The sequence below is a fragment of the Lithobates pipiens genome, unplaced genomic scaffold, assembly GCF_037356315.1.
Source record: "Lithobates pipiens isolate NorthernLeopardFrog02 unplaced genomic scaffold, aLitPip1_a1.2 Scaffold_16, whole genome shotgun sequence".
NCBI lineage: Eukaryota > Metazoa > Chordata > Amphibia > Anura > Ranidae > Lithobates > Lithobates pipiens.
The window spans coordinates 22,432,162-22,459,594 of NW_027507748.1; the positions used below are offsets into that span (position 1 = coordinate 22,432,162).

At 43.3% G+C, this 27,433-nt stretch overlaps 1 protein-coding gene across 1 annotated transcript in view; it reads left to right on the top strand.

Annotated features, from left to right (window-relative positions):
* The first annotated feature begins 793 nt into the window (after positions 1-793).
* LOC143984215 (cystatin-A-like) overlaps positions 794-27,433 on the top strand; it is a 36,319-nt gene continuing 9,679 nt past the window's right edge. The window contains exons 1-2 of the mRNA XM_077484503.1: positions 794-913; positions 25,356-25,457. Of these exons, the coding sequence (XP_077340629.1) occupies positions 818-913; positions 25,356-25,457 (198 nt within the window). The 5' untranslated portion in view covers positions 794-817. The remainder of the gene's footprint in view (positions 914-25,355; positions 25,458-27,433) is intronic.

Genomic DNA, 27,433 nt, shown 5'->3' on the forward strand with positions numbered 1-27,433 from the left:
GCAAAATGAGCCCCGACCAAGTATTGAGTGCATCCTACGGACGTACTTTTCAGTAAGCCAACATTTCTGTATTAAAAATCTTCTTTTTTATTGGTCTTATGTAATATTCAAATTTTCCGAGATGCTAAATTTTGGGTTTTCACTCTCTGTAAGCCTTAATCATCAACATTAAAAGAAAGAAATGCCTGAAGTATATCACTCCATGTGTAACATCTCTCTGTAAAGTATATGCGTTTCACTTTTTGAAAAAGTTGCTAAAATAAATGAACTTTTCGACGATATTCAAATTTTTCGAGATACACCTGTATATTCCAAGATAGAAAGAGCGACGCACTCGTTTTTATTTTATTTTTTTCATGTATTGCTTATTGTTAGGCCACACTCAGGTTGTGTGAAAATATGTCAATATATACAGACACGCCTATAGACGTGGAATGTCGGCCCTCGGCTACATAACATATACATCATACTAAACATTTAAGAACTATTCCTGTATCTGGTCAGACCGTATGCAGCCTTTCAAGTGCTCAGACCTGCGTGCCACTCTCAGATGTTCTTCTAGAGACCTTCAGGCTGCTCACACAACACCCCTGATTGGGGAGGGGGGGGGGTACTAAGTAAAAAAAATAATTTCAACAACAAAGACTTTGCTGCGACAGTCACAGAATTTGCACCTTTTTGTCTAGTTGGCTTGTTGCCCACAAGGAGTAGTCCTTCTTAGACACCCCCCCGCCCGCCCTGAAATGGTACAGCCTTCAGATATATAAGACCAGGTACTCTCTAGGATTGTACTCAGCCTGTCAATTGCTGTGCAAAAATGAGTCAGTTATTTGTGAGTGATCAATATTCAGTACCTGGGGGAGTGGGTCGACCCAGGTTAGCTACTAGGGAAGATCAAAGTGTCCTTGACAAGGTAAGCAATTGGGGGAACCAATCCCAAAGGGAACGATCATTTATTTTTTATTGGCTTTGGAATTAGCCCCACGGCTCAAGTTTACAATGGAAGAAGCAATGGGATTACCAATGGCTGCCAACTGGATATGGTCGGCCCCTTAATCAGAAAAGCTTCTTGTGACCCCCTAAAATGGAAACCGCAATGGAGGGAATTTATCAAAACTGGAGCTGCTGAGCATGGCGGCCAATCAGCTTGTTCAGTTAAGGTTTGAAAATGGAAATTAGTTTTGATAAATTCCCCTTTATGTATTTTCTATGTTTTGTTTCTACATCTGTACATCATGTTCCGTGTGTTTGATGCTGTATATATATATAGGTGTTGGTGCTCCCCTCAAGGACTTGATAGACTAGGGATGGGATACCCTACATATCTGTTATAACTATATGAGTCCTATGGCATATCAAAGTTGATACTTTGTTGACAGATTTGTATTTATTTCATATATTTATATAGTTTATTAATTAAGTTTATTTACTTTAATGATTGAGTACATACTGAAAATAGTTAGGTTCTTCTTAAAGAAATGATGGCATGATGCAAGCCGGTCTTGGGTCTTGTCAGGGACTCTATAGCTTTTAGATTGAAACAATAAACAACTGTTTGATCATCTATATGAAGCTGGATACATGTATAACAGTGGACTCCAAACTGTGGCCTGGGGCCCAGATGCAGCCCTTTGCTTGCTTTTATCGGCCCCTTGAGCCATTATTCACCCCACTGTCAGCAACACCAACAATAGGGCACTAGTCCTCTCACTGACACCAATGATGGGGCACTATTCCTATCACTGACACCAACGAGATGTGACACTATTCCTCCCCCAGCCACTAATAATGGGGCACTATTCCTCCCCGAGGTTTACCAATAATGGGGCGCTACTCCCACTGACACCAATAATGAGGCGCCGCTCCTCCCACTGACACCAATGATGAGGCACTATTCTCCCCACTGACACCAATGATGGGGCACTATTCTTCCCACTGACACCAATGATGGGGCCCTATTCCTCCCACTGATATCAATAATGTAGCACTATATCTCCCTGAGGTTTACCAATAATGGGGAGCTACTACTCCCACTGACACCAATAATGGGGCACTATTCCTCCCACTGACACCAATGATGAGGCACTATTCCTCCCACTGACACCAATGATGGGGAACTATTCTTCCCACTGATATCAATAATGTAGCACTATATCTCCCTGAGGTTTACCAATAATGGGGAGCTACTCCTCCTACTGACACCAATAATGGGGCACTATTCCTCCCACTGATAACAATGATGACACACTATTCCTTGCACTGACACCAATGATGGGACACTATTCTTCCCAATGACACCAATTATGAGGCACTATTCCTCCCACTGACACCAATGATGGGGCATTATTCCTCCCACTGACCCCAATGATTGGGCAATATTCCTCCAACAGATACCAATGATGGGACACACTTCCTCCCACTGACATAAATGATGGGGCACTATTCCTCCACCTAATACCAATGATGGGGCATGTTTACTCCCAAAGACACCAGGGCACTGTCTTCATCCACTGGGCACAGTTTGGCCCTCCTCTATTTTGAAGGACAGTAAAGTGGCCCTTTGTTTAGAAAGTTTGGAGACCCCTGATGTATAAACACCTTGAATAGACTATCGCCCCTTTCACACGGGCGATCTGTTTAGGTCTCTCTGTCAGTTTTTCAGGAAGAACCGATGGGACCCTCCAGGCTCTTATATGGAGCGGCGGAACCGCTGAGACCTGCCGCCATCTGATCCTGTCTGCCAGAAACAGACGGATGGGGGACCTATTCCTCCTCCCTCTGGTGGATCAGATCGAGTGGCATCGGATGGAAAACAGGCAGGCGGTTCATTTCCATGTGATTGCCCCATAGACAAGAGCGGACTGTGTCAGTGTCTGCTCTGCATAGTACCTTCCACCCACCTGCTCAGCAGGGATCAGTAGAGAGATCCCCCCACCGCTGAGCAAGAAGATCCCGCTTCAGGGAGGCGCCCGTGTGAAAGGGGCCAAAGCGATGCCTTATGGAATGTTTGTTTTACTTGATGGAAAAACTTGGAAAACTTTAATAAAGTCTTACCCGACTTAAAGCGGGAGTCCGCCGTTTTATTTTTTTTTTAAAAGCCAGCAGCTACAAATACTGCAGCTGCTGACTTTTAAAATAATGACACTTACCCGCCCAGCGCACCCGCGATGTCGGCACCCGAAGCCGATCTCTCGATCGTCTCTCGGGTGCTGCCGCCGCCATCTTGGGTATGGGAATCAGGAAGTGGAGCCTTTCGGCTTCATTTCCCAGTTCCCTACTGCGCATGTGCGAGTCGCGCTGCGCAATAAGGATGGTCCCCGCTGTCTCTGGGATCCGTGTGTTTCCCAGCAGACAGCGGGGGGCCTTCGGAAAGGGGTGTAGATTCTGCGGAAAGGGGCGTAGCTTCTGCAGATATCTATGCCGGAAGTGGGTGCAGATACCTGTACTGTACAGGTACCTGCACCCCCCTCCCCCCTGAAAGGTGCCAATTGTGGCGCCGGAGGGGGGGAGGGTTCCAATGAGCGGAAACTCCACTTTAGGGTGGACCTCCGCTTTAAGAAAAAATATAAAAATGTTCATTATGACAGACCGGCCCCTAAAACTGACCACCCAAGCTTACAATCTCATCGTATATTTTTGAGAGTTACCAGAACTATGTGATGTGAGGGCTCAACTAAGCCCCAATCCATTTAAATTCCACTTAATCTCAATTTTGTATTACAGCTAAAGGAGATTGCACAATCATATTGTCTTATGTATGGTCAGATTCATGGTGGTCCACCAACAGCAATGAGCAGGGGAGATACGTATCTTGCCGCCCTTTGTGCTAAGAACCATCAGGCTGGTGAAAGAGGGACAGATTATTTCAGGTTTTGATCCTTGCAATGTTCGGGCGATTCCCTCTGTGCTAGGTGGAGGTAACGGGTTCTTTTGGCAGTCAGAGATCTCATTAACATATGGGATGGAAAGATTCCCTGACTGCAGGGCCAATCCTTTCCGGAAGGTTTCACACCTGGAACCAGTTGTTACAGTAATTACATACTGCTGATTATGTCATTAAACAAAATTAATAACTAAATACCTTGAAGCACACAACTTAATTACTGTATTATACTGTATTACAGTTGTGCTCATAAGTTTACACACCCTGGCAGAATTTATGATTTCTTGGCCATTTTTCAGAGAATATGAATGATAACACAAAAACTTTTCTTTCACTCATGGTTAGTGTTTGGCTGAAGCCATTTATTATCAATCAACTGTGTTTACTCTTTTTAAATCATAATGGCAACAGAAACTACCCAAATGACCCAGATCAAAAGTTTACATACCCTGGTGATTTTGGCCTGATAAAATGCATACAAGTTGACACAAACTGGTTTGAATGGCTATTAAAGGTAACCATCCTCAACTGTTATGTATTTGCTTGTAATTAGTGTGTGTATATAAAATGTAAAAAAAAAAAAAAGAGTTTCTGGACTCCTGACAGACCCTTGCATCTTTCATCCAGTGCTGCACTGACGTTTCTGGATTCTGAGTCATGGGGAAAGCAAAAGAATTGTCAAAGGATCTGCAGGAAAAGGTAGTTGAACTGTATAAAACAAGAAAGTGATATAAAAAGATATCCAATCAATTGAGAATGGCAATCAGCAATGTTCAAACTCTAATCAAGAAGTGAAAAATGACGGGTTTTGTTCAAACCAAACCACGGTCAGGTAGACCAACTAAAACTTCAGCCACATCTGCCAGGAAAATTGTTGGGGATGTAAAGAAAAACCCACAAATAACTTCAGGTGAAATACAGGACTCTCTGAAAACATGTGGTGTGGCTGTTTCAAGATGCACAATAAAGAGGCACTTGAAGAAAGACGGGCTGCATGGTCGAGTCGCCAGAAGAAAGCCATTACTATGCAAATGCCACAAAGTATCCCACTTACAATACGCCAAACAGCACAGAGACAAGCCTCAAACCTTCTGGCTCAAAGTCATTTGGAGTGATGAGACCAAAATTGAGCTTTTTGGCCACAACCGTAAACATTACATTTGGAGAGTCAACAAGGCCTATGATGAAAGGTCCACCATCCTTACTGTGAAACACGGAGGTGGATCGCTGATGTTTTGGGGATGTGTGAGCTACAAAGGCACAGGAAATGTGGTCAGAATTGATGGCAAGATGAATGCAGTATGTTATCAAAAAATACTGGAGGAACATTTTCATTCATCAGCCAGGAAGCTGTGCATGGGACGTACTATTCACAAGTTCAAGTCCAGGGATCAAGTTGGGTCTGAAGAAGCTCACTGGAGAAAGCCAGGAGGAAGTTGGTGGGAAAGAGTCCAGCTGTCCTTTGGTGGGGTGGATCTCCTTTACTAGGAAGAGCCTGGTGGATATCGGCAGGAGGCAACCGATTGTCCTGTAAATAATAAATCACCCCAATGCTGAAGAGTAGTGACTGTGTGTAACTTTTATCTTTGAAAGGAGTACAGGTCACCATCAGCAGAGAGATCCTGTGGGACATTCCTTGTTTTGTAGAAGTGAGGAGTCCTCAAGTTGTTAAGTTCTACAGGTTATTGGGGGGTATCCCATGCTCCCTATCTCTATCCAAGTACATTGTTCACTAAAAAAACCAAAAAACTTTTCGAGCCAGTGGAAGAGTGTGTGCTCTAAGTGGAAAATAGGACCAAATCACCAGTGACTCTTTAGGGCTTGCCTTACACAACCTATCATATGATGAGCTTTTTGCTGGTGGGTTGGACCTAGCTTTAAAAAAATATCCTGAGCAGGCATCTGGAGGATCCTTTGCCTACAGGTTATTTCCTGGAGAAGATGTGCTGGCCTGGAACCTAGGCCTGAGGTCCTTGTCCATTTTAAACACCATGGATACTTAAAATGAACCTCATTCATGCTGATCTGGCTGCTACCAAGGATTTCACTGGTGACAATAGAGCAATACCTGAGCCTTCACTGGTCTACTGCCTTACCTAAGTACGTCTGATGTTTTGTATTTTGTTCTTTTTTTGGTATTTATTAAACATTTGTTAACTTTTATTATTATCTCTTTCTCTTTATATATAAAGTACCGGTATAGTCCAAACACTATTTATTGGTCTGGGTTGGTTATAGGAAGTTAGCGTGAACGGCTACTCCATTACCCCCACACCAAATCTCTTGATCTCTAAAAACTCCTGGATGATGGTACTTGATATTTTTTATATCTACCAGAGGCGATACTCGTAATTTTTTGAAGCCTTACCTAAGTTGATCCAGTAGCTAAATAGATACCACTGGAGGCAATGGAGTAACACCTAAAACTCCACTGGTCCACTGCCTTACTTGATCCAGCAGTTGTAGATCCCACTGGAAGCAATAGAGAAACACCTGAACACCCGCTGCCTACCCATTTCTATCCCCTTTGTTGTATAATAAACCTTTAAAAAGACATTGAAGAGCTGGACTGCCATTACTTCCCTCTCCAGCTGAACTGCTGCTGCAGACAAGCGCCACCTACAGTGGAGAAACTAGACGGCACCTCAATTGTAATTATTAATTAAAATCTGTGGTTTTATACTTTCAACCGGCTGATCCTTCATGTGACTTTCTTGTGTAACTTATGCCGCGTACACACGAGCGAATTGTCCGGCGTACTTAGTCCGGCAAACAATCCGGCGGATAGTCCGGCCGACTTTCTACCGAATGGACTTGGCCACACACGGACACACAGAAAGTCTGGCGTTTGCTAGCGCAATGACGTACAGCACGTACGACGGGACTAGAAAAAGGAAGTTCAATAGCCAGTAGCCAATAGCTTCCTTTTTCGTACTTGCTTCTGAGCATGCGTCATTCTTAGTCCTCCGTACTAGCATACTGACGAACGTATTGTCCGCTGAAACCCAAGTCCGACGGGAAGATTGGAGTGCAAAAATACTTTCTTAGTCCGCCGGACTTCACGCTGGAAAAGTCCGCTGAAGCCCACACACGATCGAATTGTCCGCTGAAATGCGTTTCGGCGGACAATCTGATCGTGTGTACGCGGCATTAAGGCTACTTTCACACTGGGGCGGTGCGCTTGCAGGACGGGAAAAAAGTCCTGCAAGTAGCATCCTTGAGGCGGTTTAGGAGCGGTGTATACACGCTCCCAAAACGCCCCTGCCCATTGAAATCACTTTACAGGCGCTTTTCGGCAGCACCCCACTAGCGGCCAAAAAAAGCGCAGCAAAAACGTTGGTAAAGCGCCGTTAAAACTAGCAGTGTTTTACCCCCAACGTCCCAGTGTGAAAGTACCCATTTACCCAGTACTCATTTTATTTATTCTTGAGTAGATGTGCAATTCATTTTGAATAATTTTTTTTCGATGAAAAGTCGAGAAATTCAGAAATATTCAAATTAATGAAAACCAGTTCGACCAAGTTTTCTGGACATTCAGACATCCAGAAATTCGGAAATTCTAAAATAAGTTTTGGATTTTCGAATTAAAAACAATCTGTGCTCAATTAGCTTCAATTGAGTACAAGGGAGACATTAGGGGTCTAATAGATTCATGTTTCATCAAATAGAACCTGTTATTTTCATTTTCATATCGTATTAGCTCCCTACGTGATATTAATAAACTACAGTGAGGCTGCAATGGTGGGCACAGTGAGTGAGGCTGCAATGGTGGGCTCAGTGAGGCTTCATTTGATGGGCACAGTGAGGCTGTATTCACAGGCACAGTGAGGCTGCAATGGTGGGCACAGTGAGGCTGCATTCACAGGCACCATGAGGCTGCAATGGTGGGCACAGTGAGGCTGCATTCACGGGCACAGTGAGGCTGCATTCACGGGCACCATTAGGCTGCAATGGTGGGCACAGTGAGGCTGCATTCATGGACACAGTGGGGCTACATTCACGGGCACAGTAAAGCTGCATTTGATGGGCAATCATGCGTGATTGTGTAGACAGGGCCCCAGTACACTGTAATGCCCGGGGACCTATAATGCTCTTAAGATGCCACTGACCATGGACCTCTTGGCTTCTTCTCTGATGAATGCTCTCCTTGCCTGGCCGGTCAGTTTAGGTGGGCGGCCATGTCTTGGTGGGTTTGCAGTTGTGCCATACTCTTTCCATTTTTGGATGATGGATTGAACAGAGCTCCGTGAGATGTTCAAAGCTTGGGATATTTTTTATAGCCTAACCCTGCTTTACACTTCTCCACAACTTTATCCCTGACCTGTCTGGTGTGTTCCTTGACCTTTGTGATGCTGTTTGTTCACAAATGTTCTCTAACAAACCTCTGAGGGCTTCACAGAGCAGCTGCATTTATATGGAGATTAAATTACACACAGGTGGACTCTATTTACTAATTGTGTGACTTCTGAAGGCATTTGGTTCCACTAGATATTAGTTAGGAGTATCAGAGTAAAGGGGGCTGAATACAAATCCCCCTCACACTTTTTTTTTTTGTTTTCAAAAGTATTTATTAGGAAATAACAATCAGAATCGAAAATACGCAGTGGTAGAGCATGTACAAGCATACAAAACAAAAGGCGCAAATTACATAGTGAGCATCGTATATGATCAAAATTGAGTGAACATAGCAACATAAACAAAAAAGGAACCATGAAATCAGTATGAACAACATGAGTATTAACTTATGAGATAAATAATACCACATGGATCAAAAGGAAAATAATATTTCTGAAGAACTAGAAGAGACAAAAAGAGGAAAAATGAAAAAAGAGGGGGGGGCATCCAAGGATAAAGAAAAGGAGAGAAAATAACAGGATATCAAAGCAAAGAGAGAGGAGAGACCAGCACAGTTAATATAAGAGTCTAAAGATAGACCACGGTTTCCATTTTGCATCGTATAATGGGATAGAATCATGCAAAGTGTGGTGAATTTTTTCAACATGCATCATGAGATCTATGCGTGAGAGGATCTGGGTAAATGACAGAGAGGGAGATTTCCAATTAAGTGCTATAGACCATAACATGGCCAGACAAATCGAATGAATCAAACATCTCAAATGTTTAGGAGTATCTGGTGGGGCAACAAATAGTAAGGCATGAGATATGTTAAGGTTTATAGTATAACCAGCTACCTTATTGATCACGTCAAAAAGCAAACCCCAGAACGGCTGAATACGGGCACAGTCCCAAAAAACGTGTTTAAATGAGCCTGGACAGGGGCATCCCCTGAAACAAGTGGGGGAGACCTGGGGAAACATGCGATGTAACCGATGAGGCGTATAATACCATCTGGTAAGTAACTTAATAGCTGTTTCTCTGAGGGAGAGAGATTTAGAGCATTGGCGCATATTCCTCCAGGCCCGGTCCCAATCCAAAGCGTCATGATCCAACCCAAGTTCAGCCTCCCATTTAGTACGGTATGGCAGTTCTACGGTCGCCACCATTGAGGACATGGTCTCGTAGAGGCCGGAAATCAGGCCCCTCTGCCTAGGAGCGGTGAGGCAAATATCCTCAAAAAAAAACCCTGGGGGTCGGGTGTAGGGGCCAGGGTAATGCTGTGAAAAAAAATGGCGAATCTGCAAGTAATGAAAGAATTCTGAATTCGGGATTGGATGATTGGACTGTAGTTCCTGAAATGAGACAAAATGGGAGTTAACCAGGAAATCCTTCAAAGTAACCAGGCCAAGTTCAATCCAAATACGGAACGCGGTTCCAGGATTGTGGGCGGATATAAATCTAGGGTCACCTAAATAAGAGACCCCCACTGGAGTCTGGGGGACTAAGCCGTACTTATTGCCATACATATGCCAGAGACGCAGGGCATCCAAAACACAAAGATTTTCATGGATATGAGGGCAATGCGGTACATACGGGGACCACATAACATTTGATAGGGCCAGAGGACGTATGGATTCCTGCTCAAACTGAGCCCACGGCACCCTAGAGTTCCTAATGGACCATTGGGCTTGCTGAGAGAATCTACTTGCCAGGTAATAAAGCCAAATTTGTGGGACACCCAGACCACCATTTGAGGCAGAACGGTACAGGACATCTCTCGCAAACCTGGGGGGTTTATCCTGCCAAATAAACCTATTGAGATATGATTGAAGTCGATCTATATAAGATTTTGAGACTCTAATTGGGAGGGATCGGAAAGTATATAATAAACGGGGAAGTATTACCATCTTAATAGCCGTTATGCGCCCTAGAAAGGAGATGTGTAAGCTGGACCAAGATTTCAAGGTGGACTTAATTTTAGCAAACAACTGAGGGTAATTGGTGGAGAAGAGGAGTTTATAATCATTAGAGAGGGCTATTCCTAAATAAGAGAGGTGGGAGGAGGGCCAATGAAAGGGAAATGTCTGTTTAAGGTGAGAAAGTTCTTGTGGGGGAATACCTATGGGGAGGGCTTCAGATTTAGATATATTAATGGATAGGCCTGAAATAGTAGCAAATCTCGATAAGACCTCAAACAAATTGGGAAGGGAAACTAATGGGTTGGTCAAAAACATCAGGACATCGTCCGCATACATACAGAATTTACTAGTTAAGGTTCCTTTAGTATATCCTGAGATATCGGGGTTGTTCAAGATAGCTATGGCCAGGGGCTCGAGAGCCAGGGCAAACAGAAGTGGGGATAAAGGGCACCCCTGCCTGGAACCCCTTCCCACACCGAAGAAGGCTGAGCAGCAACCCGGGATCTTTATCCTAGTCTTGGGATCCTTGTATAGGGAGAGGAAAGAATGCAAAAACTCGCCACAAAAGCCCAACCTCTGTAAAACTTTAGTAAGATAGGCCCAAGAGACACTATCGAATGCCTTCTGGATATCCAAACTGAGAAGCAGAAGACTACGAGAGTGTATATTAGCGTCCTGAATTATGTTAGTCGCCAATCGAATGTTATCAGTAATTAATCTGTGGGGAATAAAACCAGATTGGAATGGGGAGATAAGGCGGGGAATCTGAAGGGCCAATCTGTCTGCCAGGATTCTACTAAAAAATTTTAAATCATTATTCATGACTGAAATTGGTCTATAATTTTGGGGGAGTGCGTGATTCTTGTTTGGTTTGGGGATCATGGACATTGTAGCTAGTAACATTTCCTCCGGGAAGCAACCACCCTTCATCACCCAGTTAAAAAAGTAGGCGAGTCTGGGGGCCAAAACCGAAGCAAATTTCTTGTAATAGATAGCCGCAAAGCCATCAGGGCCTGGGGCAGAACCTTTTTTAAGGGATTTAATTACATTTAAAACCTCCGCAGTGGTGATAGCAGAGTTCAAATGCGTTAATTGTGACTCGGACAGGGCCGGCAATGGCACCTCATCCAGCCAAGTGTCAATCTCTGGGGTCATGACATTCGGGTCATGGGCCAACAGGGAGGCGTAGAATTTTTCAAAGATCGCTAAAACTTCCTTGGGATGGGACGTGAGGTGGCCTTCCCTAGATGTCAACTTGTAGACATGCGTAGGTCTTTGGGAATGTTGCAACTTACGCGCAAATCTCGAGGAGGCCGCGCTCTCTGACAGGATATGGTTCGCTTTTCGCAAATCTAAGGGTTTTTTCAGTGTTATTTGTCAAGAGAGAGTCCAATTCCAAGCGTTTACGATCAATCTCCTGTCTAGTAGAATCTAAGTGTAAGATGGTTGTGTTCTTATATAGGTGATCAAGTTCCTTTGTCAATGTTAGTATTCTACCATTTAGTAGTTTATTACGGGCAGCCGAAATCGCTATCAATTTACCTCTCAAAACTGCCTTATGCGCTACCCAAACTGTGGATGGGGACAGTTCTGGTAAGTCATTAATTGAGAAATATTCTTCAATCGCCTCCTCCACTGTTGATATTGTGTCAGCTTCTGTCAAAAGAGACTCATTAAGTCGCCAAGAGTGTGATGTGGGGGACAACCTAATGAAAGTCGTAGTGAAGGCAGTGGCATGGTGGTCCGACCAGACACAAGGGTAGATACAGCTCTGAGTCGAATTGGCTAGGATAATGGGGGAGGCAAAAATATAATCCAGCCTGGCTGAGCTGTTATGGGGGTGGGAGTAGAATGTAAACTCCCGAACCCCCACATTATGTGCACGCCAGGTATATCCCCCTCACACTTTTCACATATTTATTTGTAAAAAAAATGTTGAAAATTCATGTGTAAGAGTGGCTAAGTCACAATCCAGACCTCTGTAAATCCTACAGAGAATCTGTGGCAAGACTTGAGAATTGCTGTTCACAGACGCTCTCCATCCAATCTGACAGAGCTTTAGCTATTCTGCAAAGAAGAATCTGCAAAAATGTCCCACTCTAGATGTGCAAAGCTGGTAGAGACATCCCCAAAAAGACTTGCAGCTGTAATTGCAGAGAAAGGCCGTTCTACAAAGTATTGACTCCGGGGGGCTCTATACAAATGCCTCCCCCCCCCCACTTTTCACATATTTATTTGTAAATCATGTTGAAAACCATTTATCGTTTTCCCTCCACTTCCCAATTATGTTTGTAGCGACGGCTCCTGAAGAGCATGTGCAGTCTGACTGGGCTGTGAGATGTTCAGCCTGGCCACAAGGGGCACTGTCTCTTCTGGCAGGTATGGAACTATGGTCTGGTTAGGTGCTTAAGTTACTCTTTCGGAGTCAGGTCAGTGGGAGTGGTCCTCTTGTTGTGCCCTCTGGGAGAAGGTATTTTAGATGCGGACGTCACGTGGTCCGGGGTTCCGGTCCAGTATGATGTGCTGACTTCATGGTCCTGGTCCTCCTGACCAGCCCCCAGGAAGGCTATGGCCTGGGGTGCAGATCCATCCGACTTTAATGTCTCGGGGCTGGCTAGCCCAAGGCAAGGAAACTAAGGGAGGATTCTGAGGTGGTTGGGTGCCGTCTCTGGTCCGGGAGAGACCCAGAGTACTTCAAGCATTCCAGGGGAGGACTCTTTAGAAGAACACCACGTACAGGTTGGTTTTCTTAATGAGAGCCTGGAAGGGCTGAAGTAACCGAGAGAATCCGGTCCTGTGGATATCGCCAAGCTGGCTGAAAGATCCAGGTATCCTACAAGTGTTTCAAGTTTAGTTTCCCTACATGTTCTGCTACAACGTCTGTGGCAGAGACATTATCTTGTACATTTCTACAACAATGTCTGTGGCAGAGACTTGTTCCTGAGTAAGCACCTTGTTGGCTGCTAGGCCTTGTGAGAGAGGGACTGTCCAACCTGAGTGTTCATCCAGCTGCAAATGGCTATTCTCTGGATGCAGTCAAAGGAAGCAAGTTCTTCAATGTTTTTGACTTTGACACTAAGCCCTTGTACACACGGTCGGAGATTCCGACGGAATGTGTCCGATCGGACCGTTTTGTCGGATATTCCGACTGTGTGTGGTCTGCATCGGACTGTTTCCATCGGAATATCCGTCGGACCAAATTTTCCAACTTGCCGGAAATATTTTCCGACAAAATGCTCCGATCGGACATACTCCGATCATGTGTAGAGAATTTCGATCGGACAAAGTGCCACGCATGCTCAGATCAAATTCCTACATCAAAGCTATTGGCTACTAGCCTGAACGTAGTCCCGTCGTAACGAAATAACGTCATCACGTTCTGAAAGATCGGATTTTCCGACAACTTCGTCCGACCGTGTGTATACAACAGTTTCGGAGAAAATCCGTCGGATTGGTTGTCGGAATCTCCGATTGTGTGTACAAGGGCTTAGAGTACCTGAACTTCCCTTTCCAACCCTCTGATCCCAAGTTAAAAGACTGTTTAATTGTCTGAGTTTTGCAAATAAAATCCATTCAAGTGGATCTGTTGTCAGTCTCGAGTTACTGGGCTAATTACCACGGGACATCCCCTAGACGTGCCGCAAGGAGAACAGAAGGTAACGGTAAGCCCAGAAATAACCAGCAGCTCCTTCGGGGGTTAGTGCTACATGTGCCACTTTGTGTTGGTCTATCACATAAAATCCCAATAAAATACATTTATGCTTTTGGTTTTCAAGGCACTGTAAGTAGAACAAGAAAGCTTAAAAAAAAATTGTTACATGTTTATAGCCCTTCTCCCTCCCTACGTACTTGCAAATATTAACAAAAACACTTGCATTAGGTGTGTCTCTGTATGGAAAACAACAATTGCTTCCGGCGTAGATTCTGCAGAAGCTACGCCCCTTTCCGCAGAATCTACGCCCCTTTCCGAAGGTCCCCCGCTGCCTGCTGGGAAACACACGGATCCCAGAGACAGCGGGGGCCATCCTTATTGCGCAGCGCAACTCGCGCATGCGCAGTAGGGAACCGGGAAATGAAGCCGCAAGGCTCCACTTCCTGATTCCCACACCCAAGATGGCGGCGGCAGCACCCGAGAGACGATCGAGAGATCGGCTTCGGGTGACGACATCGCGGGCGCACTGGGCGGGTAAGTGTCATTATTTTAAAAGTCAGCAGCTGCAGTATTTGTAGTTGCTGGCTTTAAAAAAAAAAAAAAAATGTCGGAATCCCGCTTTTTTAACCCAGAGAGGCCACATACGTACGGCCTTGTCTGTGCTGAGAGCGCGCTTGCAATTGGAAGCTTTGCGATCAAGTGACAGCCAATCACAGCAGTCACATGACTTGAATGCCCGCCCCCTGGCATTTAGAAGCTCTTAGAGGGCTGGATCGTTGGTGGCGGGAAGGGTTTAAGGCTCCATTCACACTAATGCATTTTTTCATGCTTTTTTGCAGAAACGCAGGATATTATTTTTAAACGGGTTCCTATGGAACACGGTCACCCCAGTGCATTTTTGTGCCTCTGCATTTTTGGAAAGGGTCAGGGACTTTCTTAAAGCAAAATGCTGCCTTTTTTTTTATTTTTTTTGCTTTTTTATTTGGGTTCAGTAGACTTCAATGGAGAACCTGCAGAAAAGGATGTTGTGCGTTTTTTTCCTGCAATTTTGCAGCGATTTTGCATTTTTTAGATCTGCCCAACAACAAATTTGCCTAAAAAGACAAAAAAAATAAAAATAATAATAAATATGCAAAATGCAATTCACAGCAAAATCGTGGCAGAAAGACTGTAAAAAACTCAAAGCACAACAAAAAGCACTGCAGAAACACTCAAAAACAACATGCATAGTTACAAATGGAGCCTTAAGCATCGTCTATTGACAGTTTTGGGCAGGGCTGCTGTTAGATACCACAGAGCCCCCATACAGACAACCTAACACGGGGCCCCATACAGACAACCTGACATGGGGCCCCATACAGACAACCTGACATGGGGCCCCATACAGACAACCTGACACAGGGCCCCATACAGACAACCACGGGCCCCATACAGACAACCTGACACAGGGCCCCATACAGACAACCGGACAGGGGGCCCCGTACAGACAACCGGACAGGGGGCCCCGTACAGACAACGGGACAGGGGGCCCCGTACAGACAACGTGACAGGTGGCCCCGTACAGACAACGTGACAGGGGGCCCCATACAGACAACATGACAGGGGGCCCCATACAGACAACCTGACACGGGGCCCCATACAGACAATGCTTCAGTTATGAATGAACTCATTCAGTGATCTGTACTGATCAATTATTGTGTTCATTCAGTAAAAGAAAGGGCTGGTAAATATGACATATATACCAGACCCTTCCCCCACTCTCAATGTTGAAGGATCCTGCTGTGTGCTAGCAGAGACTGGTGTTAAGGAGAGGATGGAAGCCATCAGCACTGCAGGGGTGGGGCATAGAGGAGAGCATGGGCAGCAGAGGGTAACGTATTATGCACAGGGAGTGTGTGGCATGAGGGGGGCAATTAAAAGATCCAATCCCTGGCCTGTATGGTTCTCTCTGCAGCAGCTGAAAGCCAACAGAATGGAGGAGAAGAAGCCAGCTTTCAGCTGCTGCAGAGATCCATACAGGGTATTGATTCCAGTAATTACCTCCCCACCCAACTGATCACCCTCCCTGCCCACATCCGATTCACCCTGCTGCCAGCCCGAGCCCTGTACAAGAGAACTGGTGGTACCCCCTTATCTACAGGCCTGGTTTTGGATACCAAAATCTGTCACCATTTTATGGATGTGAGAAATTTTAGGTTTGAAATGTTGGGTAGCTACAGTATTTCCTTGACTCAACCTAATTTTTTTTTTATATTTTATGAAACTAACCTGTGATATAATGGGGGGGTTGATTTACAAACACCCGAAAGAGCAAAATTTGGGGCAACTTTGCATAGAAACCAATCCGCTCCCAAGCTTTTTTTCTCAAAGCTTAATTGAACAATCTGAAGTTAGAAGCTGATTGGATACCATGCAGAGCTGCACCAGACTTATGCCCTGTACACACGGTCGGAAATTCCGACGGAAAAGGTCCGATCAGATTATACTGTAGGAAAATCCGACGGAAAAAATTTGAGAGCAGGATCTATAATTTTCCGTCAAAAAAAATCCGATCAGACTTTTTCCGATCGTTTGTAGAGAATTTTCGACGGACAAAGTGCCACGCATGCTCGGATCAAATTACGAGACCAAAGCTATTGGCTACTATTAGTCCCGTCGTACGCAACGAACGTCACGATTGTACGACAACTTTGTCCGACCGTGTGTATACAACACAAGTTTCTGACAAAAACCGTCGGAAAAAATTCTGACGGATTTTATGGTCGGAATGTTCGACCGTGTGTACAAGGCATCAAAGAGCTCCAGTTTTAGTAAATCAATCCCATTGTGTACAAAAATTTACTTTAGTGTATTTTTTTTTTAACTGAAAATATGAGTATGGGTGACATAAAAAATGTAACTACTACCATTTTATTCCCCAGGGTCTCTGCTTTCAGGCAATATGTGTTGTTTTTTTTTTTTTCAGCTTTAAGTAAATTTCAGGCCTAAAATGTGCATTATTTGTGTGCAAAAAAAAAAAAAAAAAAAAAACAATAGCGGCTCTGGCAATGGAAGGGTTAAACTTTCAAGAATGAAACCTCTTCGGAGAATTTACCAACAGAGTAGATTATGTACACAGTACAAGTGCATAATGGGATGAGCACTAATCTCCAATTACATTTCACAACAGAACTGAGTCATTGAACATTTTAAAAGTCTTTCATAGTTTTAATTGTTGACAGTTACTGATTTTATTGAGAACATATTTATTCTCAGAAAGTATGCAGGTTAATGCGACAACGCCTTGATATATAATCAGAATGACACATTACGAATATATATGTGTAGCCCGGGGCCGGCTATTGTGCCTGCAATTCAGGGACAGTATGCAGTGTTATTAATGTGGGGCTGTCTCCCTCTAGTGTTGGCTTGGCCTCCATATGTCATTTCCTGAAGACAGAACTTAGAGCGGAGCAAAGCATTGTGGGATGTGTAGTTCAGAATGCTGAGGTTTCAATTTCAGCAGGACTGGCCTGAACTACCACTACCAGATTGCCTAGAAGTGCAGAAACAAAAAACAGGAGGGCGCACCGACCTTGTGCATTACCAAAGATAAAATGTATTCATAAAATATAACAAGAAATATACTCACAAACGAGCTTTAAAACACGGCTTATTAATACTCCGGCAATTGCGAGCATTATCTCTAGACGCCTACAACCCGGACCAGGTATTTGGACGAACCAGATGGCATCGCAAGACCTGCGACATTCCGTTGATTTTGCTAAGGAGGTTGGCTGCGCCACTTACTCAGTTGACGGGGCGCCCGAGCGCAGGAGATTGCTTTGTGTTGCTGAGAAGAGTAGAGCAGACTGCTGGGAGAGGATATAAAAAGGCTGGTTCCGGCCTAGGTCGCTCTCTTGGGATGTCGGCCTGGATCTGCCAGCAGGAGCTTTGTGCCAGTGTGAGCTGCGGCCGAGTCGCGGTTTGCTTAGGAGAGAGCTATCTACAGCGGCATACAGAGGGACATCTACGGACAGCATCACTTCTTATCTACCACATTCCCAAGGCTGTTCCTGATCCTTCAGCATTACCTGCACTTCAGGTCTGGGTAGGCTCCGGCGCGGTGTAATGGAGGTCAGAGGCCATCCCCTGAGCCAGGACCAAGAGGGAGTTCCTGAAAGAGTCTTCAGCATCATCTGCACCGCTACCAGCAACCTCTGTTGTGCTGTGGGTGAGCGGGCACCTGCCCATTTAGTACCATAAGACACTGTATATAGACATCATTGTCTCTGTTTGCATTCCTGATACTTGTAGTGCTACTGAATACAAGTTCAGGTCAATCCCATAGACACTGTATGCAGACGTCTGTGCTTCGCTAACTTCCCTGTCATTATCAGTAGTTCCCCTGGATACAATATTAGTGAAACAGCTTACATGGTGATCACTTGTGTTTAGATCAGGCAGGGAAATTCTGCATTCTTAACCATATGCCAACCAGCGCACGACGATGTACGTCAGCACAACGACACGGCTGGGCAAATGGGCGTACAGGTACGTCCCCTTTAAATCACGGCATTGTGGTCCTGCGGACTCTATGTTTGCCGAGGGCCCGTGTTCGTGTCATGGAGCTGCAGAACAGGGAGATGCCTATGTAAACAAGGCATTTCCCCATTCTGCCTAGTGACATGACAGAGATCTACTGCTCTCTGTCATTGGGAGCAGTGATCACTGTCATGTCAGTGGTAGCCCCCCCCCCAGTTAGAATCACTCCCTAGGACACACCCCTTGATCGCCCCCTAGTTTTTAACCCCTTCCCTGCCAGTGTCATTTACACAGTAATCAGTGCATTTTTATGGCACTGATCGCTGTATAAATGACAATGGTCCCAAAATAGTGTCAAAAGTGTTCGATGTGTCCCCCATAATGTCGCAGTCATGATAAAAATTGCAGATCACCGCCATTACTAATAAAAAAAATAAAAATGCCATAAATCTATCCCCTATTTTGTAGACGCTATAACTTTTGCGCAAACCAATCATTATGCTTATTGCGATTTTTATTTTATTTTTTTACCAAAAATATGTAGAAGAATATAGATCGGCCTAAACTGAGAAAGAATTTTTTTTTTATATATATATATTTTTTGGGGATATTTATTATAGCAAATAGTTAAAAAAATTGAATTTTTTTCAAAATTGTTGCTCTTTTTTTGTTTATAGCGCAAAAAATAAAAACCGCAGAGGTGATCAAATACCACCAAAAGAAAGCTCTATTTGTGGGGAAAAAAAGGACATCAATTTTGTTTGGGTACAAAATCGCACAACTACGCAATTGTCAGTTAAAGTAACGTAGTGCCGTATCACAAAAAAAATGGCCTGGTCATTAAGCAGGAAAATCTTCCGGTCTGTAAGTGGTTAACCACAACAGTTTGCTGATGTCTGGTAATTGTTTGATGTTAAATGCCTGTGGGCTGAGGAGATAGAGAGGAGTGGCTTTACATAGTTCTATTAAATGTCAGTCCCCTGCCCCTTTGCTGCCCGTTCACATTTCACGCAGGTTTCTGTGATTGAACTTAGGCGCAAATTTTTGAGATGGGAATGAGGGACAGCTATCAGCAAAAGTATGCAGGCATAGGACACACCCCCTGCCACGCCCCTTTAAAGGAGAATTGTACAAAAAAAACAAGATTTGTTAAACCCACGATTGCTTTTTTTTTACCACTACTATTCCTTTATATTGGCTTTTGGAATTTACAAATGCAGCAATTTAGAAATCAGATGAGAGGTTTAGCGCTGGGAAACACTTTTTGATAGATAAAAAGTGAATTTTATATACAACTATATAGATCAGACCGAAATGAGGGACAAATGAGGAGGAATGAGGAACAGAGGGACATTGCTCCAAATCAGGGACAGTCCCTCGAAATCAGGGACAGTTGGGAGCTATGTATTGTTTAGATAAAATATCTTCATTACCAATAGTGTCATGTCGTGCACTTTTAACTGCAACCAGTGGGGTACAGATTCTATCAGCGGCCCTCGTGAGGGTAGCGCTACATATAATTATATTAATATATTATAACATATTAATATATAATATATAATATATTATATTATAACATATAATATATACATACATCACATACATAATAATATATGCATAAAACAATTATAGTTATAGTGTTTGTTAACCCCCCCAAAAAATGGATCCTGCTCCTTTAAAGCATGTTATATGACACAGTGATTGTCCTCTGTCATTTGGCCCCCTGTTACACCTAAAAAAACCTGTCTGACCCTGCCTGTTTCTCCCCACCCCTCTGTAAACTGACCACGGTGCATCATGCCTCCTATTGCAGTGTCCCCCTCTGTGTATGATTTATAAATATAAATGCTGTAAAATACCTCATTTAAAAGCCGAGATTGCGATCACATGACCAGCCAGCTTTCTCCTACTGACTGACATCAGCAGAAAAATCTCAGCCCCGCCCACTGCATCTATCAGAGGAGGAAAAGAGAAAGCCGACAGGTCATGTGATCGCAATCTCTGCAGTGAAATTAGGTATTTGCAGCATTTATTTTTATAAATCACACACAGAGGGGGATACTACAATAGGAGGCAGTGCCGATGGTGTATACAGGTTAGAGCGGCTTAACAACCACTTTAGGAATGGCAATTGAACCACTTGACCTCTGGAAGATTTACAACCCCCCCCCCCCCCATGACCTGCCCATTGTTTGCGATATAGCACTACCTTACTTTATCTGACAATTGCGATGCTGTACCCAAATAAAATGTATGTCTTTTTTTTTCACCCCACAAATAGAGGTTTCTTTTGGTGGTATTTGATCACCCCTGCGTTTTTTATTTTTTGCACTATAAACAAAAAAAAAGACCGTCAATTGTAAAAAAAAAAAAAAAATATATATGTTTTACTTTCTGTCATAAAACATATCCAATAAAAAAAATGTCATTGACCCACCTACACTTTACCTACGAACAGACAATGGCACGTTGTCAGGGTACTCGACATTACATCTCCCAGGTATGGCTCCCATGGTCAACATGGGTCAACAATAACAATGTACTTCCCTTACCGTAAGTGCAACTTCATAAATCTGGCCGCAGATATCCGAATAAAGAGTCGTCAGATCTACTATCTTTTGCATTATAGTTATGTTGTCAAGCATACGTATTATGATCTTTCTCCTTTAGTTAACTCTATTGTACTAACCGAATGGTATTCGGCTCACCATTAGAGGGGTGGACTTGCCTCCTGGTCACAGTCTTGATCCCGTGAGGGGTGTCCAGGTGGGAAGCTCCAGTGTCCCTTCAGATAATTTAGCAACAAGATAACATTTCTACTACTGTATATTGCCTGTATTTTGAATATCTGTGTGGTTACCCATGTACTTCGAACTATACTGGACTAAGTCCAACACCGGCAGATCTACGAATGTTTGTATTTTGATACTACTGTACTGCAATGTTATTTGTAACACTTGTTAAACTCTAATAAAAATGATATTGAAAAAAAAAAAATGTCATCAATATAGGCCAATATGTATTCTGCTACAGATTTTTGGTAATATGTACGCATATATTGATTGGTTTGCACAAAAGTTATTGTGTCTACAAACTATGGGAGATTTAAAATTTTTTAAATTTTTTTTACTAGTAATGGCGGCAAACAGCGACTTATAGTGGGACTACGATATTGCGGCGAACATTTTGACACTTTTTTTTTGGGGACCGGTGACACTAACACAGTAATCAGTGCTATGAATATGCGCTGTCACTGTACTAATGATAATGGCTTAGAAGGGGTTAACATCAGGGGCGATCGAAGGGGTTAACTGTGTACCTAGGTAGTGTTTTTATTCAGTGGGGGAAGATATGGGTCCTAGTCCCTGCTTTGCAGAAACACAGGCTCAATGCCTTCCATCCTGTCAGAACGGCGATCTGCCTTGTTTACATAGAAAGACTGCCATTCTGCCTCTCTGTTGGATGATCGTCAGGTGCTGGTGGACATCGAGTCCGCAGTATCCACCTCTTGGCTCCCACTGTGTGTGATCATACACATGATCCGACACACAGCTGCTGCCCTGTAGCAGTAAAACTGCTATGGGGCAGACAGCAAGTGGTTAAATAGTTATGATGTTGTACTGTTGCCACTTATACTGGTATGTACAACCATTTGTACCCCAATGTACCACATTGTACCCCTATTTTTTTTTCAATGTTGGGATGGAATACATTAAGCTTTTTACCTTTTTAGCATCTTCCTATTTTTATATTTTTGGAAAGCATAGTATACAAATAATGTGACTCATTTAATGCAAGGACTTAATGATTGCGGGCTAGACTTTTAATTGAATACATTTTGCCTTCTGTTTCAAACCCCCATTTTATATCCCGTACCTTTTGCTTCCTGTGGTATCTAATTCAGTAAAAAACCTGTTTAAATTTAAATAATTTTGTGAAATTTCATAAATTATTTGTTCAACAGCTTTATAGATACCTGACCATCACACCTATATGAGCTTGTTTTCCATCCCATTCCAAAACCATGGGCATTCGTATTAGACATGTGCAATTCGTTTAGTTCCGAATTCATTTTTTTTAACAAATTTAGACAAATTCTTTCATTCGGAGATATCAGAATTTTCAATTTTTTCCGAAAATTCTAAATTCTAAATTTCAGAAATTTGAAAATTCAGAAATCCAAAAATAAGAATGCAAATCCGATAATTCAAAAGAACGAAAATTCAAAAACCCCAAAATTCGAAAATCTGAAAGAATAACTTAACTATTACTAACTATTAAATTCTAGGTATTGGAATTTCCTTTAAAATTTGGCTGTTAGTGAACGTAACGAATACGAATTTATCCAAAGTTACGAATTATCCATAATAACGAATGGAACATAACAAATTAATATCAATAAATAATAATAATAAAAACGTATTGTTATTTATTATTATTTTCTTCCGCTACATTTGTTTAAGTGCGGAATTCTTAATTACGGATAATTTGGAACTTTAGATAAATTTGTATCCATCACGTTCACTAACAGCCAAATTTGAAAGGAATTTCCAATACCTAGAATTTAATAATTAGTTATTGTTAGTTAGTTATTATTTAGAATTTTCAGTTTTTCACATTTCCCAATTTGCGAATTTTCGATTTTCCACATTTTCACATTTCCAAATTCTGAACTTTCAAATTTATGAATAACGAATTTTTGAATTTGCAAATTTCTAGATGTTCTGAAATTTTGTTTGAATTTTACGAGTTTTCTAATTCTGAATTTTAGAATTTACGAATTTTTTTTAATTTCCGGAAAAGCAAAAAATGATTGAAACGAAAATGAAAACTAATTTTTTTTTTCGGCAGTGCACATGTCTAATTCGTATGGAGTTGGTCCCTTTTTTGTGTTTATAACATCCTCCACTCATCTGGGAAGGTTTTCCAAAAGATATTGCACAGTGTATGTGGGGATTGGTCCCCATTTGTGAGATCAGGAACTGATATTGGGTGAGAAGACCTGGCTTATCATCAGCATTCAAATTCATCCCAACAGTGATCAGTAGGGTTAGGGTCAAGTCAGGGCACTCATGTTCCTCATCAAACCATGTCTTTATGGATGGTGATCAGCAGGGTGGAGGTCAGGGCTCTGTACGGGCTATTCCTCCACACCAAACTGGTCAAACCATTTCTTTATGGCTGGGGATCAGTAGGGCTGAGGTCAAGTCAGGCCACTCAAGTTGCTCCTCAAACCATGTCTTTATGGATGGTGATCAGCAGGGTGGAGGTCAGGGCTCTGTATGGGCTATTCCTCCACACCAAACTGGTCAAACCATTTCTTTATGGTTGGGGATCAGTAGGGCTGAGGTCAAGTCAGGCCACTCAAGTTGCTCCTCAAACCATGTCTTTATGGATGGTGATCAGCAGGGTGGAGATCAGGGCTCTGTATGGGCTATTCCTTCACACCAAACTGGTCAAACCATTTCTTTATGGCTGGGGATCAGTAGGGCTGAGGTCAAGTCAGGCCACTCAAGTTGCTCCTCAAACCATGACTTTATGGATGGTGATCAGCAGGGTGGAGGTCAGGGCTCTGTACGGGCTATTCCTCCACACCAAACTGGTCAAACCGTTTCTTTATGGCTGGGGATCAGTAGGGCTGAGGTCAAGTCAGGCCACTCAAGTTGCTCCTCAAACCATGACTTTATGAATGGTGATCAGCAGGGTGGAGGTCAGGGCTCTGTACGGGCTATTCCTCCACACCAAACTGGTCAAACCATTTCTTTATGGCTGGGGATCAGTAGGGCTGAGGTTCAGTCAGGCCACTCAAGTTGCTCCTCAAACCATGTCTTTATGGATGGTGATCAGCAGGGTGAAGGTCAGGGCTCTGTACGGGCTATTCCTCCACACCAAACTGGTCAAACAATGTCTTTATGGGGCTGGAATTATACATAGGGGCACAGTCATGCTGAAACAGATAAGGGTCGTCACCAAACTGTTACCACATGGTTGGAAGAGCACAATTGTCTATGATGTCTTCATATGATTTAGTAATACCAGTACCTTTTTACTAGAAACACCAAGATTCAATCATAGGAGGAGGGTCTACATACTATTTTGCCATACGAATAGATTTAATGGTCTTGTGGCCACAAACTTTGGCTTTATTGTATGAAGGAATCTCTTGTATGTATTAAATAAGAGATCTCTAAACTTTCTAAACAAGGGGCTAATTTACTGTGCTTCAGACTTTAGGGGGGCTTTGGTCACTGGAATTAGGAAAAGTTCCAAAGTCAGTAGAAAAAAACAATGCCCCATCTTTGGTGTCAGTGAAAGGAATCGTGCCCTATTAGTGTCATTGGGAGGAGTTGTGCCCAATCATTGGGGTCATTTGGAGAAATTGTGTCCCATACTTGGTGTCGTTAGAAGGAATTGTGCCCGATCATAGATGTCATTGTGCCCAATGGAAGTAGGAAAAGCTCCAACGTCAGTAGAAAAAACAATGCCCCATCGTTGGTGTCAGTGGGAGGAATTGTACCCTATTATTGGTGTTATTGGGAGGAATTGTGCCCCATCATTGGTGTCATTTGGAGGAATTGCGCCCCATCCTTTCTGTCATTGGAAGGAATTGTGCCCCATCATTGGTGTCATTACGCTCACTGGGAGTAGAAAAAAATCCAACATTTTATGAATTATGCCCCATTATTGGCATCAGTGGATGAAATAGGGGGTGAATAAAAGCAAGCAAAGTTTCACATCCGGCCTCTGGCAAGCAGTTTGGAAACCACTGTATTAAATTATTATTATATATGCAGGTTCTGGATATATATAATTCTTAGGCAGTCATACTGTGTATTATATTTAGAGATGGATAATTTTTGAATGACTGCAGTCCATATACTGTAGGATTCTGACCCTTCAGATTGTCCTTCATATATGGCTTCTCTCCTGAAGTAGCTGTCAGCTGCACTGTGCAGGACTACCTGGATAGTCTGATGCAATCAACAATGATTATATTTGAGCCTTTCCAAACCTGATGCAGTTTGTATGTTGTTTCTAGGTGAAGAAAGAGTTTGTGAAACTGTCCGGGATAAACCCCAGCAGATTTAAGGCAATCCTCGTCAGCACTCAAGTTGTTGCCGGCAAGAATTATTTTTTCAAGGTAACATTGTTGGCTTTATGTAACATATTGTCATAGTTTTAGGTGTTTCTACAATGAGCAGGAGCATGTTATGTGTGGCAGCTACACAGTGGAGGTACATTAGGCATGATAATCATGGAGCTGATCAGTTGTAGGACAGCACGAAAGCAAGAAAACCATCTCTATAATATACACAGTATCTCACAAAAGTGAGTACACCCCTCACATTTTTGTAAATATTTTATTACATCTTTTCATGTGACAACACTGAAGAAATTACACTTTGCTACAATGTAAAGTAGTGAGCGTACAGGTTGTATAACAGTGTAAATTTGCTGTCCCCTCAAAATAACTCAACACACAGCCATTAATGTCTAATCCGCTGGCAACAAAAGTGAGTAAACCCCTACGGGAAAATGTACAAATTGGGCCCAATTAGCCATTTTCCCAACCCCGGTGTCATGTGACTCATTAGTGTTACAAGGTCTCAGGTGTGAATGGGGAGCAGGTGTGTTAAATTTGGTGTTATCACTCTCACTCTCTCATACTGGTCACTGGAAGTTTAACATGGCACCTCATGGCAAACATTTCTGAGGATATGAAAAAATAATTGTTGCTCTACTTAAAGATGGTGTAGACTATAAGAAGATTGCCAAGACCCTGAAACTGAACTGCAACACGGTGGCCAAGACCATACAGCGGTTTAACAGGACAGTTTCCTCTCAGAACAGTCCTCACCATGGTCAACCAAAGAAGATGAGTGCACATGCTCCTATTTAGAGGTTGTCTTTAGGAAATAGATGTATGAGTGCTGCCAGCATTGCTGCAGAGGTTGAAGGGGTGGGGGGTCAGCCTGTCAGTGTTCAGACCATACGCCGCACACTCCATTAAATTGGTCTGCATGGCTGTCATCCCGGAAGGAAGCCTCTTCTAAAGACGATGCACAAGAAAGCCTGCAAGCAGTTTGCTGAAGACAAGCAGACTAAGGGCATGGATTACTGCAACCATGTCCTGTGGTCTGACGAGACCAAGATAAACTTATTTGGTTCAAATGGTGTCAAGCGTGTGTGGCGATAACCAGGTGAGGAGTACAAAGACAAGTGTGTCTTGTCTACAGTCAAGCATGGTGGTGGGAGTGTCATGGTCTGGGGCTGCATGAGTGCTGCCGACACTGGGGAGCTACAGATCATTGAGGGGACCATGAATGCCAACATGTACTGTGACATACTGAAGCAGAGCATAATCCTCTCCCTTTGGAGACTGAGCCGCAAGGCAGTATTCCAACATGATAATGACCCCAAACACACCTCCAAGACAACCACTTGTTAAAGAAGCTGAGGGTAAATGTGATGGACTGGCCAAGCATGTCTCCAGACCTAAACCCTATTGAGCATTTGTGAGCATCCTCAAACGGAAGGTGGAGGAGCGCAAGGTCTCTAACTTCCACTAGCTCTGTGATGTCATCATGGAGGAGTGGGTGAGGACTCCAGTGGCAACCTGTGAAGCTCTGATGAACTTCATGCCCAAGAAGGTTAAGGCAGTGCGGCAGTGTGGTGAGTTATTTTGAGGGGACAGCAAATTTACACTGTTATACAAGCGATACATTCACTACTTTACATTGTAGCAAAGGGTAATTTCTTCAGTGTTGTCACATGAAAAGATATAATAAAATATTTACAAAAATGTGAGGGGTGTACTCACTTTTGTGAGATACTGTTATTTACAGGAAATAACCAGAGGAGCTCCTCCACCAGGTGGTGCTGTTTTTCAAGGTGCTGTTGGCTCACTCTGCGTTGGTCTCAGCCGAGAGAAGCAGCAAGCCTGGGCCTGTCGTGCAGACTTCTCCCCCAACCACCATGCAGCGGGTGGGGGAAGACGAAGGTGGAGGCTCTCCAGAGCCACTGAGGCCTACACCATGTACTCAAGCTGCAGTGGATCCTGGGCTTGTCCCTATGCAAGGGGAGTCCTTAACATCCTTCCAGGAGAGAGTAGTGAAT